The sequence below is a fragment of the Suricata suricatta genome, chromosome 12 (assembly GCF_006229205.1).
Source record: "Suricata suricatta isolate VVHF042 chromosome 12, meerkat_22Aug2017_6uvM2_HiC, whole genome shotgun sequence".
Lineage (NCBI taxonomy): Eukaryota > Metazoa > Chordata > Mammalia > Carnivora > Herpestidae > Suricata > Suricata suricatta.
In genome coordinates this window covers 18,370,612-18,383,908 of record NC_043711.1, presented here as the reverse complement: position 1 = coordinate 18,383,908, position 13,297 = coordinate 18,370,612, and the positions used below count along the sequence as shown (strand labels likewise).

At 59.0% G+C, this 13,297-nt stretch overlaps 4 protein-coding genes across 14 annotated transcripts in view; 3 read left to right on the top strand and 1 right to left on the bottom strand.

Moving 5' to 3' along the window:
- IP6K1 (inositol hexakisphosphate kinase 1) overlaps window positions 1-3,524 on the top strand; it is a 61,401-nt gene extending 57,877 nt beyond the window's left edge. For all 5 annotated transcript variants that reach the window (XM_029916825.1, XM_029916827.1, XM_029916826.1 and 2 more), the window contains one exon: window positions 78-3,524. In XM_029916825.1, coding sequence (XP_029772685.1) covers window positions 78-617 — 540 coding nt within the window. In that variant the 3' untranslated portion in view covers window positions 618-3,524. The remainder of the gene's footprint in view (window positions 1-77) is intronic.
- Window positions 3,525-3,842: 318 nt separating this feature from the next.
- Window positions 3,843-7,589, top strand: GMPPB (GDP-mannose pyrophosphorylase B). The gene is made up of 10 exons (XM_029916830.1): window positions 3,843-3,982; window positions 4,098-4,231; window positions 4,342-4,422; window positions 4,514-4,562; window positions 4,685-4,827; window positions 5,043-5,201; window positions 5,275-5,353; window positions 5,428-5,555; window positions 5,650-5,832; window positions 5,919-7,589. Exons 2-10 carry the CDS (start codon window positions 4,103-4,105, stop codon window positions 6,048-6,050), a joined length of 1,083 nt encoding a protein of 360 aa, XP_029772690.1. The 5' UTR covers window positions 3,843-3,982; window positions 4,098-4,102; the 3' UTR covers window positions 6,051-7,589.
- Window positions 6,267-13,297, bottom strand: part of RNF123 (ring finger protein 123) — a 31,420-nt gene continuing 24,389 nt past the window's right edge. For 4 of the 7 annotated variants that reach the window (XM_029916815.1, XM_029916813.1, XM_029916816.1 and 1 more), the window contains exons 30-39: window positions 13,128-13,215; window positions 12,956-13,040; window positions 11,545-11,684; window positions 11,250-11,438; window positions 11,082-11,157; window positions 10,799-10,883; window positions 7,146-7,288; window positions 6,910-7,004; window positions 6,689-6,774; window positions 6,485-6,605 (exon numbers count right to left, since the gene is read on the bottom strand). In XM_029916815.1, coding sequence (XP_029772675.1) covers window positions 6,485-6,605; window positions 6,689-6,774; window positions 6,910-7,004; window positions 7,146-7,288; window positions 10,799-10,883; window positions 11,082-11,157; window positions 11,250-11,438; window positions 11,545-11,684; window positions 12,956-13,040; window positions 13,128-13,215 — 1,108 coding nt within the window. Of the gene's footprint in view, window positions 6,606-6,688; window positions 6,775-6,909; window positions 7,005-7,145; window positions 7,289-10,798; window positions 10,884-11,081; window positions 11,158-11,249; window positions 11,439-11,544; window positions 11,685-12,955; window positions 13,041-13,127; window positions 13,216-13,297 lie in introns of all 7 variants that reach the window. The other 3 variants (XM_029916818.1, XM_029916817.1, XM_029916819.1) reach the window with 2 other exon arrangements.
- AMIGO3 (adhesion molecule with Ig like domain 3) lies at window positions 7,759-10,448 on the top strand. Its single transcript, XM_029916824.1, has one exon. The coding sequence runs from the start codon at window positions 8,016-8,018 to the stop codon at window positions 9,537-9,539; it is 1,524 nt and encodes a 507-aa protein (XP_029772684.1). The 5' UTR covers window positions 7,759-8,015; the 3' UTR covers window positions 9,540-10,448.

Here is a 13,297-nt window from a genome sequence, read left to right as displayed (position 1 = left end):
AGACAGTGCCTGCCCAGGGCACTATGAGGTCATCAGACCTTCCTGGTGCTCACCCCCTCTGTCTCCTGGGCTTTCAGGTGTACCAGCTGGACACAGGACATTACCTCTGCAGGAACAAATACTATGGCCGTGGGCTTTCCATTGAAGGCTTCCGCAACGCCCTCTATCAGTACCTGCACAATGGCCTGGACCTGAGGCGTGACCTTTTTGAGCCCATCCTGAGCAAACTGCGGGGCCTGAAAGCTGTTCTGGAGCGCCAGGCCTCCTACCGCTTCTACTCCAGCTCCCTGCTTGTCATCTACGATGGCAGGGAGTGCCGGGCCGAGTCCTTTCTGGACCGCCGTGCCGAGATGCGTCTCAAGCACCTGGATACTGGGCTCCCTGACGTGGCACCTCCCTGTGGCCCTAGCACCAGCCCCAGTAGCACCAGTCCCGAGGCTGGCCCCTCCTCTCCACCCAAGGTGGATGTCCGCATGATCGACTTTGCACACAGCACGTTCAAGGGCTTCCGGGATGACCCCACTGTGCATGATGGGCCGGACCGAGGCTATGTGTTTGGCCTGGAGAACCTCATCAGCATCATGGAACAGATGCGGGACGAGAACCAGAACCAGTAGGCCCAGCCCTGGGCCCCCAGAACCCCTTCGTCTCCACCCGCAGGCAGGGACCATTGCTCTGACTGAACTCGCCGTGAGGACACACAGACTTGCTTTTAAAGGGTTATATTTCTCTTTGGTGTAAACTAAAAGAAATGTTTTTAGCTGTAGCCTGGAATCCATATATATAAAGTGAAGGAGGGTACAACACATCCTCACAGCCAGGCTCCTTTAGCTCTACAGCTCTGACTGCTGTGTCCAAGCTGACTTAGGAAGGAAGAGGTGCCCTAGTGCATGGGCTTGGCAGCATGAACAGGGTGCCCTTGGACATTGGTTTATCTTGCCTAGGTCTTTGGGGTCTGTGGCTGCAGCACCCTGCAGGTTTTAGGGTGAAGCACGGAGCTGGTGCAGGGTCCCTCTGTGCTCACTCATCCCTTGTTCCGCAGAAGTAGAGGATTGGGTGCCCAGCTCTTGGAGACTTTCTAGTCTGGTGGTGTGGGCATCAGCCAGCTCTTTAACAGATGCCCCCAGGGTACCACAGGGCCAATTGCACATAGCTGACCCATCCTTCTCAGTTCTGACCTTGGTGTGAGGCTAGATTCATGAAGCTGTGCTGAAGCCAGCTTCTGGCAGAGAGCAGGCTCTGGGATCCCCAGGCACTCTTTGGCACTTGAACCTGCTCCTCTTCTTGCCTGCACACCCCAGCCAGCCTTTCTCACTAAGATCCCTTGCCTGAGGAGGCTACTCCTTCCTGCCCCACTGAAGAGGTCACTGCTGTGTTTGCCGAGGAGAGTTAATGTCCCAGCAGATTCCAGGGCCTCTGGTGGCTCTGGCCCAGACAGTGTTTGCAGTTCTTGGGCTGTGGGTGGGTGTCCTCTTCCTCTAGCTTGGGCAGCTATGCTGCCTTTGGATGGGCTGCCCATCCCAGGGCTCAAGGGCTGTGGTCCGCTCAGGGTGTCACCTTTCCCCAGGCTAAGCTCAAGGCAGCAGCCCATTGTGAGGAGCTCCAGTCTTGGGAGGGAGAGCTTTAAGCTTGTCTTCTCATAGGGACATTGTTTGGGCCCTGGGTGCAGGTGCCCATATTCTGCTAATGAGTTTTGTCTTATCAGTCCTTGGATCCATCAGTCTGTCCATTTCTCCATCTGCCAGCCCTTGTCTCTTGGGATCTTTCCCCTGGGATGTAGCCTTGTTTATTAGTAAATACTGATTTCCATCATGCTTTCCTCAGCAAAATACGCTTTTCCATTTCTAAGGTGATCTTTGGCGCTTGTGCCTATTGTCAGCAGGTGCTACCTTTTTACAAAGAACTGGTAGCAAATGAATTGTATGAGATGTTTCTCCTGCTGGCCCAACACCCTGTCTGTTGGCCTGGAGTGTGGCCCTGCTCAACAGTGTGGTACAGTGAAGGCCAAGGGGCAGCCTTTCTGGTGGTTTTAGAAATTTTTGTTGCTGGCCCAGAGGTCTGCCATCTCTAATATGTGGTCAGGAGGTGATACTACACTCACTCAGCCATTGCCATGGTTAGTGCCCTCACTTCTGGGCCTAGGGCCGCTGTCATTGTCACTTTCGGCATGGCCCTTGTTTGGGCTTTAAAGGTAAGCGTGCCAGTCGTCTATGAGAAGCCTTGATAACTGGTGGACTACTTTCCTAGTCCTTAGAGATGCAGCCTCACACATTTTAAACGGGCTCCTTGATGGATCCCATCTCTCTCGATCCTGGTGCCAGTGGTGGGCAGGTTCCCATTTCTCGGGACTGGGAGGGACAGCTTGCCTGTTTCTGGTCAGAAATGACCATCTTTCCTGTACCATTCTGTGGCGTCAGCCATAGGGGTAGTAGCCCTTCATTAGTGTAGACTCACTTCATGGCAGGGCAGAAGCCAAGACAGAGTCAGGGGCTGCTTGGGACTCACTTCAGTTGAACCTCTCCACCATGGGGATGTGCTGTGCTGAGTTCCTGTATTTGGGGAGCAGATGCTGCCCCATTCTACTGTTCGTCGTCAGAGAGGCTATACCTTACCTTTAGTGTTTTCCTGGCACTAAAAAGAGCAGAAGGGCCTGGGATTTCCTGCTTCTCCATTCAGGCAGGACCCCTCCTTTCAGCACTTTTGACACTGGGGAGACCCAGCTCTGTTACTTGGTGTGTACTGGGCATGTGTGTGCACACATGCTGTCCACCTCTACTCTCTCCTTGCTCCTTGCCAGGGAGCCCTGTCCCTGCCAGGCCCTGCCTTCCCAAACCCCAACTTGGGACCAAAGTGCAACGCGGGATCACGGGTTGGGGCGCTCAGGAGACCCCCCCCCCCAGTGCTTCCCTGGGCCAAGTCAACACCAGCCCCCTGGGCTAGGGGGGGTGGGGTGGGACCCGCGGTGCTTAACGAGGAAGGGGACCAGTGTAGCAACTTGCCAGAGACCCCCCCCCACCCCTCCCTCACATTGGGGCCTGTGCAGTGGGTGTGGGGGTTTCCCCAGGGGCCAAAGACCTGGGCTAGTTCAGTAGCAGCAGTTTCCCACTGCGCGCACATCTGGCCACGTGAACGCTCCTTAGATGCAGGTTGCTTGGAACTGTAAAGCTGTTCAATTTGGTTTTGTTTGTGATTTTTTAAAAAAGTTTTAATGAGAAAAAAATTGGAGCACCCTGGGAAGGACATGGTTCCTCTGCTTCTCTGGGAACTCTTAAGACCTCGTCTCTAGGAATCGCTCTCTACTCCACTTTCCTGGAAGCTGCCTAAACTTACCCAAGCCTCCGGAGGTCTGCACCCCTCCACTATTGTCTCCGCCCACAGCTGGGCCACTGCGTCTCCTTGGGACCTTGCGTGCGGGGGAGGGGTGCTCGGTCCTTGGCCGGGCAGCCCCTTTCTGTACACCTAGCGCTGCCCGCCCCGCTTGTGTCTGAGGTCGTGTATGTCAAAATAAAGCCGCTAGAAACTGAGCTGCGTCTTTTCAGTCCCTCGGCTCCCGGAGACAGGCTAACCCCGTTGTTCCCTCCGCCGCGTCCCGCGAGGGGCGGGGCCGGAAACGGCCTTGCGGCGGCGGACCCCGGCACCGGTCCGTGAGCAAGCCTCGCCCTTGGCGCCAGTTCCGCCTTTGGATCCGCCAATGGGCAGCTGACCCGCGGCCCCGTCCCGGTCCCCATGGTAGCTCGGCGCGCTCCGGCTCTCATTGGCTACGTCTGTCGGAGCGCCGCGCCCCAGCGCTCCGACGTCGGCGTCCGTGCCACGTATATGGCAGCCGATTGGTCGGCTTGGGCCAACGTCACCACCCGCCTCGGTCCGGCCTGAGTTCGGAGCCAGCCGCCCTCCGTCTGGCGTCGCGTCCTGTTCTGTGCGGCCCCAGGCGGGAGTCAAGGCGGACTGGGCGGCCAAGGCAGAGCCAGAGTGGGTCAGTCTGGTAGGTGAAGGCCTCGGGCCCAGGTGCGGCGGCGGGAGTGCACGGCAGGGCTCGGCCGGGTGGGTCGGGCCGCGGACGCCTCGGAGCCAGGGACTCACTCCCCGGACGCCCGCAGGCGCGATGAAGGCACTGATCTTGGTGGGCGGCTATGGAACGCGTCTGCGGCCGCTGACGCTGAGCATCCCGAAGCCACTGGTGGATTTCTGCAATAAGCCCATCTTGCTGCACCAAGTGGAGGCTCTGGCCGCGGTAAGACCGGGGGTGGGTGTTGCGGTGGGACCTGGCAGGATGAGAGACTAGGTCGTGAACGTCCGTGCCTTCTGGCTGAGACCTGTCGGCCGCGCTGTTTTGTCCAACAGGCGGGCGTGGACCACGTGATTCTGGCGGTGAGCTACATGTCTCAGGTGCTGGAGAAGGAAATGAAGGCGCAGGAGCAGAGGGTGAGGCCCTGACTCTTGACCTTTTTCTTTGCTTCCCGCGCAGCCACCCATACTGGTGGGAGGAACCTGACAGGGGGCTTATTCCTTTCAGCTGGGAATCCGAATTTCCATGTCTCACGAAGAGGAGCCTTTAGGGACAGGTTAGTAAAGACAGGAATATTCCCTTAGGGAGGGTTTAGGGCTTGAGAAGGGGTAGGACTCAGTTTGGATGGGGTCTGCTGAGCCTGGTTCCGGAGGTTCAGACCCCACACCTCTCTCCTAGCTGGGCCCTTGGCACTGGCCCGTGACTTGCTCTCTGAGACTGCAGACCCTTTCTTCGTTCTCAACAGTGATGTGATCTGCGATTTCCCCTTCCAAGCCATGGTGCAGTTCCACAGGCACCATGGCCAGGAGGGCTCCATCCTGGTAAGGGATCAGGTCTTTCTTCTCTGACACTCCTACCCGCTATGCCCAGCCTCTTCCACACTCCAGCCCTTAACGGTCCGCTTTTGTTGTTGATGCAGAGCTGTGCAGTATGTGCCTTTAAACATTTGGGGCACAACCGTGAGACTTAGGACAGTATGCGTAGCATGTCAAGGCTCAGGCACACTGGATTGGGCCTGAGGTTCCCCTCTATTCAGGTGACCAAAGTGGAGGAACCCTCCAAGTATGGTGTGGTGGTATGTGAGGCTGATACAGGCCGCATTCACCGGTTTGTGGAGAAGCCGCAGGTGTTTGTGTCCAACAAGATCAACGCAGGCATGTACATTCTGAACCCTGCAGTGCTGCGACGCATCCAGGTGTGTAAGGTGGGCTGGGGTAGGGCAGGCCCCTACCCCCATGACCCTGCTCACAAGCTGCCCACTCCCACAGCTGCAGCCTACATCCATTGAGAAGGAGATCTTTCCTGTCATGGCCAAGGAGGGGCAGCTATATGCCATGGAACTGCAGGGTGAGGCAGGGAGGCCACAGGATGGGGGTGGGGTGTGGCTGGGCTGAGCCCCCTGATGCATTTCCTCCCAACAGGCTTCTGGATGGACATAGGGCAGCCTAAGGATTTCCTCACCGGCATGTGCCTCTTCCTACAGTCCCTGCGACAGAAGCAGCCTGAGCAACTGTGCTCAGGCCCTGGCATTGTGGGCAACGTGCTGGTGGTGAGGTCCTGGGCGCAGCCTATCATAAACCCCCTGTTCCCCGCTTCGTCTTGGGAGACAAGCGGTTCACTTGTATTTCCCCCACTGTCCTTAGGACCCAAGTGCCCGCATTGGCCAGAACTGCAGCATTGGCCCCAACGTAAGCCTGGGTCCTGGCGTGGTGGTAGAGGACGGAGTGTGCATCCGGCGATGCACAGTGCTGCGAGACGCCCACATCCGATCCCACTCCTGGCTTGAGTCCTGCATTGTGGGCTGGCGCTGCCGCGTGGGCCAGTGGGTAAGCCCGTGGGCTGGGCCAGATGGGGAGAGGGGCAGGGAATATGCCTGCCTTGCTGACTGGGCCTGCCCCCCCCCCCCCCCGAGGTGCGCATGGAGAATGTGACAGTGCTGGGTGAGGACGTCATAGTTAACGACGAGCTCTACCTCAACGGGGCCAGCGTGCTGCCCCACAAGTCTATTGGCGAGTCGGTGCCGGAGCCTCGCATCATCATGTGAGAGGATGCCACAGGGCCCGCTGAGTCTCCATTTCCCCACTGGCATGGGGAGCCCTGGGTTGACACATCGAAAGGCCCTGGACTCGCCGTTGTCTCAGAGGACTAGATAAGGCCGAAGCTGCTGGACACCTGCCCTCTCCTGTGGACATAATTTGTCAGGACCCTTGCTGGGCATCCTTCACAAAGCCCACTCCCTCAAAAAGGGCCGGGCCAGGGCTGTATGGAATAATAATTTAATGTTCACTGTGGCCCTGACTGAAAGTCAAGCTCAGGCACAATTAGGACATGGCTGGGCTCCTGCCAATGAGGTTACACGCAGAAAAGGAGGTTGGACATGGTGGGGGTGGGGAAGACATGGGGAACAGGGCAAGAGGAGCTCATAAATAGGGCCCAGCCTGGGTCTGAGTTCAAGGGTGGAGGCTGCTGCTATGTGGGCTAGGCGGCTGAGGAAGTGCTACTGGCACTGGCTGCCTTCTCCCAATCCTCTACAGACACGATGGTGGCTTTGCAGAAGAAGCAATCCTTGTTGTTCATCAGGTGCTGATTGATGCAGGCTCTACAAAGGGGGGGGGGAGGAGGAGGAGGGCCTGTGTATCCCTGCTGCTTCCCCAGCCCCCTGCACTCATGGGGCCCACTTACTTGCAGGACTTGTGGCCACACGGCTGGAACACGGCAGAAATGGGGTGAGCATAGCAAATGGGGCAGAGGTCCTCCTCACTGGTGGGCTACAGGGAGCAGAGTGCAGGGAGGGCTGGGGTCAGATACCCAGACAGGGAGACCTAGACCATACCCCTGTGGTATGCACAGTTGTGCCAACATGTGTTCTAGTGGTGTGGTCTGTGCAGTGGCCCCCCACTCACCAGGGAGGCAGCTGCTGCCTGGGCAGACGCAGAAGTCAAGTGTGCCAGCATCTGTTCCACCTGGGCCAGCTCCTCAACACTGATGTAGTCTGTGTCTGGGGAGGTGGGGGCAGGTGTCAGAGACCCAATATGGCCCTAGAACCCAGTGCCTCTTAAATACCACAACTTGGGGATTTGTTCTGGAGACTCCTGCTGATCTAGCCCAGCCCCAAATCCCTCTTCCCTGGCCCACTCACAGCTCTGCAGGGAGAAGCGCTTCTGGTCAGGGGCAGGCAGGGCAGTGCCAGGGGTAGGGGGCTCTGGCTGCCCCAGGAGATAGCATATAGAGCGGAGCTGGAAGCAGGGATCAGCCAGGAGCACTGACGTGGCTCTCTCTGTCCTAGGTGGAAGAGGGTGCAAGGGTAGTCAGAAGGTCGGGCTTATCTGAAAGCAGTATCCATTGGAGGGGTAGGGGTGGAAGACAACTCAGTCCACCTGCATTATTGCCTCCGTTCCACCCCACCTCCCTGCCGCTCACATTGCCTCTCCCCCTACCTTCCCTTCCCAGTCCTAGGTCCCAGTAAAAACCCATACAGCCCAGGTACCAGTTTAAATGGGTGACTAGCAGATATTGAAAGTCTGCCCACCCCCTAATAATGCACTAACTCCAAAGAAAAATAAATAGCACTAGCAGCTTAAAAGGCGTGCCTCCCAGGTTTACCTCCTACTATTCCGGGGAAGTAGGCACTGGGAAAAGCCATTGGCCAAGCACAGGCTGGGGTATCAGAGACGGACTCGCGCCCCCTCTTGCGGCCACACTAGGACCTTGGTCGAGGGCGGGGGGGGGGGGGGGGGGGCTGCCCCGCCCCCTCTGACCTGGGGCCAATGGGAGGCTGGAGCCCCGCCCTCCTCCGGGAGAGTATTTAGAAGCTGATGGGGGAAGCACCCAGAGAGCTGGGGGAGCCAGAGGAAGGAGTGCTGAGTGCAGCACGGCCCCAAGTCCCGACCTGAAGCGGGTAAGCAGGGGCGGTCGGCGTGCAGGGTGGAGCCCACATCCAGCAGAAGTGGGTGAGTCCCAGAGCCGCGCACAGCACTAACCCCGTCCCACCCAACCCATAGTCACCACCATGTCGTGGCTGGTGCTGCTGGGTGCACTACTGTGCATGCCGCGCGTCGGGGTGGGCAGCCTGGGCTCAGAGGGCTTCCTGCCCTCCGCGCCCCATAACTGCCCTCACAAATGTGTGTGCGCCGCCGACCTGCTGAGCTGTGCGGGCCTGGGGCTACAGGACGTGCCGGTTGCATTGCCTGCCACTGCTGCAGACCTCGACCTGAGCCACAACGCGCTCCAGCGCCTGAGCCCAGGCTGGCTGGCGCCCCTCTCCCGGCTGCGCGCCCTGCGCCTAAGCCACAACGAGTTGGACGTGCTAGGTCGCGGAGTCTTCACCAACGCCAGTGGCCTGCGGCTGCTGGATTTATCGTCTAATGCACTGCAGGCGCTTGGCCGCCACGACCTCGACGGGCTGGGGGCGCTCGAGAGGCTGCTTCTGTTCAATAACCGCCTAGCACACTTGGATGAGCACGCCTTCCATGCCCTGGGCTCACTCAGCCGTCTCTACCTGGGCTGCAACGAACTCTCCTCCTTCTCCTTCGACCACCTGCACGGTCTGGGCATGAACCACCTACGTACTCTGGATCTCTCCTCCAACCGCCTGGGACGCATCCCAGTACCTGCCCTGGCTGCACTGCCAGCCTTTCTTAAGAACGGCCTTTACTTGCACAACAACCCATTGCTCTGTGACTGCCATCTCTACCACCTGTTGCAGCGCTGGCACCAGCGGGGCCTAAGTGCTGTGAGTGACTTTGCTAGAGAGTACACGTGTCTGGCCTTCAAGGTATCCACGTCTCGCGTGCGCTTCTTTGAGCACAGCCGTGTTTTTGAGAATTGCTCTGCTGCCCTGGCTCAGGGCCTAGAGCGGCCCGAGGTGCAGCTGCATGTGCAGATGGGTCGGTCCCTGAGGCTACACTGCAACACCAGTGCCCCAGCTGTGCGCATCGCCTGGGTGTCACCGCAGCACGAGCTGCTGGTGGCGCCGGGGTCCCAAGATGGCAGCATTGCAGTGCTGGCTGATGGCAGCTTGGCCATCAGCAAAGTGCAGCAGCAGCACGAGGGGATCTTTGTGTGCCTGGCAGCTGGGCCCCGCCTCCATCACAACCAGACACACGAGTACAATGTGAGTGTGCATTTCCCACACCCTGAGCCTGAGGCTTTCAACACCGGCTTCACCACCCTGCTGGGCTGCGCTGTGGGCCTGGTGCTCGTGCTGCTCTACCTTTTCGCGCCACCCTGCCCAGGCTGCCGCCGCTGCTACCGTCGCACCTGCCACTGCCGCCGCTGGCCCAGGGCACCCAGCCCCCTCCAGGAGTTGAGTGCACAGTCTTCGGTGCTCAGCACACCACCGGACGTGCCCAGCCGCAAAGCCATTGTCCACAAGCATGTGGTCTTTCTGGAGCCAGGCAGGAGGGGCCTCAATGGACGAGTGCAGCTGGCGGTAGCCGAGGACTTTGATCTCTACAATCCTGTGGGCCTGCGGCTCAAGGCTGGCTCCGAGTCTGCTAGCTCCACGGGGTCTGAGGGTCTGGTGATGACCTAGGCTGCCCTGGGCCCAGAGCCAGGCCACTGACCACCCACTGCTCTCCCTTGCTCCCTGCTGCTGCCCTGACAACTGCCAGATGCTGGTGGGAGCGCTGGGCTCCCCACCCTCTCTCCTGTTCCGCTCTAACACAGGGCCCAAAGGCCCTAGGCCCTAGCTGGACCTAATGGTGCCCACTCGTCCCACAAGGACTGGAACCAGGGCCATCTGGAAGATCCCTTGCCTGAGAGCCCCAGGTACATCTCAGGGGCTGAGGCAGCTACCAAACCATGGTGAAGTACTGAAGCATAACCATCTGCCCCTTCCCAAGGGGACAGGAAGAGAGTGGGCTCACAGGGGAAGAAGAGGAGAGCTCCAAAGGAAGACCTAGGCTCCCACTCAGGGTGGAAGGAGGAAACATGCACCAACACGGACCTACTTAAAGCTCCACAATTCCATGCAGTCTGCTGGGCAGGAAGGAAGCAGGTGGGGCTCCTCAGGAGACCCCCAGGGGCCTGGCCTGAGCATCAGACAGAGTGGCCCTGCTCCCTCTGGCCAGGGGCAGCCTCAGGCCACTCTGAGAGCAGGGCCTTTCCCTTGGTCTCACAAGACAGCAGTAAGGGGCAACGTGGCCTGTGCCCCCAGCTTTTTAGCAGTAAAAAGCCTGAGCATGGCCAAGATGGGAGGGCTGAGCTGGAACTTGCCGTCCCTTGAGGGTAGAAGCCTCTTAAGGGCTGGCACTGATCTTGGTCTAATGGCTGAGGCAGTGCCCTGGTCTCATATGCTCTTACCACCCACCGCAGGGAGGCAGGGAAGGGGGTACATCTGGGAAACCCTCCTGTGTGGGTGCTGAGCTGGGGGCTTCTGCAAGTCCTGGATCCAGTTGTTCATGGACTTCCTTAATAAAGGTGGTACATGCTCATTACCGGAGCTTTCGTGAACACAAGTGGCAGCGCATGCGCTCAGCCCCCAATCCCAGCAGTGCTGTGCTGGGTGCTGCAGGACAGCACCTCGCCCATGCCTGAGATATAACCACAAGCCAGTGGCTATGACCATGGGGCTCAGGAACCTTGTTCTGCTGGGGTCCCCGATTCACCTACTCAGAGCCACTGCTGCTACCACCTATTTAGGCAGTTTGTACCTCACTGCTTTGCCCTGGCCTCAAAACCCGATACTGAGGTCTATTTTAACGATGAAGACACAGCAGCAGGGAGGCCCTGCCTGGCCCACTCACCATCAGCCATGCCAGCTTCCATGGGCCCACTGTGCCTAACACTCACCCCGAGGCTGGGCCATGTACCAGGAGCCGCACCAGGATGCCTGTCACAGCCACCAGAATGGGATAGTGGTCCACGCTCTCCAGGCCTGAAGGGAAAGGAGGGATTCAGGGGTCCTGGCTAGCATGAGCCCCCCTTCCCACTGTCCTCCCCGCAGAAGGGCAAGCTAAGGCTGGGGGTACCAAGCCTGCCTGTCCCGATGCAGAATGGACAATCAGGCATCACCATTCCTAGCAGAGGAAACAAGGCCTGTGGGTATGTTGTGTTCAGAGCACTAGGTCCTCACCAGGCAGCCTCAGGGTGACCACGCGGTCAAACAGGTTCCTCTCAGCCGTCACCCGGTTCAGCACCTGGTTCAGCAGCTGTGAGGGTAGGAGCCCATTGGTGGAGTGGATGGGTGGGCTCACAACCAGGGTGTCCCCAGGGTCCTCCCTCCCTGCCCAGATGGACGCACCTGTGCAAGACGCCGCAGCAGCATCTCAGAGGTAGGCCGGGCCCAGTCTAGGAATATCTCAGGCACCAGCGTGATGGTCATCTCCAAGACACGCAGCAGGCTGACCGAGAGGTCAAAGCAGGTGGCACACACCTTGAGCTGCCGGCTGTCCACAAAGTTCCGCTCTAGGCGCTCAGCAGCCTGTTGGATCTGAGCCACCAGCAGGTGGGCGGGCAGTAGTAAGTGGCCAGGCCACACTGCAGATCATGCCTGGTCCTCGGCAACGCTGCAGCCCACGCAACCCACTGTGACCCACCTCCTGGATCATGCCGATGAACTCAGAGAAGGCCCAGTTGAGCTGGTTGAGGACGCTGTTGAGGAAGCTGGGTGCCACATCGGGACCCTCCCGCAGTAGGTCTGCCATGTGCTGCTGAAGCAGGGTGGAGGGGCAGGGCTCTGCAGGGGTGTGATAAGGTGGCATCACTGGGGACTCTGGTCTGTGGCTCCTGCCTGTCTACCTCTGTCCTCATTTGTTGGGTCATTGGCATAAGGGCAAAAATACGGCTTCCTGGGGATGCTCAGGTCATGAGGGAAGACGGTACAGCGCTGCCTGGGGGTTAGGGCTAAATCTGTCCCTCTTCCTGCTGGCAAGCCACAGTCTGAAGTTATTCCTGGCCCCACACCATCCCTTTGGCCTAGAGCTGCCCCTCAGCCCCAGCTTGCCACCAAGTCCTCAGCCGCATGCCTTTGGAGAGGGCTAGACCCAGACAGGGAGACCTAGGCCTCTCCTTATTCATATCAAGGCCAGTGTCCCCAAGACCTACTCTGTCAGAGCTCTACTATCCTCTCCTCTGCTGCCCTTGGCCTGGCCTTGGCATATGGCCGAGGTGGTGGGTGCCAAGTCTGGGCTGATGGGAAGCAGTAACCAGAGCCCTTAGCCGCAGCCAGGCTGGACACTCCCCCCAACCTCCTTCAAATCAATAGTTTCTACAGCAGCAGAATGAATATCTGGTCCCACTGCCACTCCGTCTGCAGCTCAGTTCCATTTGCAGATGCATTCAAGACAACTGGCAAGGATTTGATGAGTGACTTCGCACAAGACACTCAGCTTTGGGGACCCCTTCAGGCAAAACCCCTGCCCATGAAGGCAGAAACACATCCCATAGGCCTAGGAAAACCACCATGTGGGGTAAGTGCAGATAATGGCAGGCAGTCTGCAAGCTAGACAACCCAGGACCCAGGCGGGGCCTAGGCGGAGGTCCTCAAGCCATTCATGGCCCCCGGAGAGAGAGTGCAGCCTCTCTCCTTCCTCTTGGAAACCCCATGGGCACCCTCCGGGGCCCTGACCAACCCCCAGTCTGTGCCCCTGGCTTGGCTCAAGTATACTGAAGTGGGAGGAGGACATGGTGCCAGGGCAAGACTGGAGGTCAGGAAGCTGGTTCAGAGTCCTCACTCTGAGTAAGTGCCAGCACCCTGCAAAGATGCTGCCCCTTTTCACCGTGACCCACGCACAGCATTTAGGCCCAAAGGACACACATGGGACTGGGGGATAAGGGGGAGGAGTCCCAGAGTGTCCTTGGACTGGGGGAGGGCAGGGAAACGGAAATCCCGGGTCAGAGCTGGAGCCCAACAGGAGTCCAGAAGAGAGGCCAGGAGAAGCGAAAAGAGTCCAAGAAGACCAAGAGAAGTGGGCCAGAGCCACCAGGTCACCCAACCTCGACACTCACTCTGGAGGCTAGGCAAGTTGGCGTCCTCAGGTTTGGTTTTCAGCAGGTGTGGCAGCCGTGTATAGCGGTACCCGAAGCCACAGCCCTGTGGAAAGGGTCAGTGGGGGTCAGGGGGGCAGGGCAACCCTCCCCTTCAGCCAGCCATAACCACCTCCCCTCCAGCCATGCTTACCCTCCAGAGCCGCACCAGGATCCAGTTGGTCTGGGCCCAGGGCCGCTGCTCATAGGGAGCCAGGAGGCTCCTCACCATGGCAATACGCCTGCAAAGACAAAGGGGGTTGGGCATGGGGTGAGGCCGGGCATGGTGCCATGTGGGTCAGAGTGCGAGCCTCCCTGCTCCGA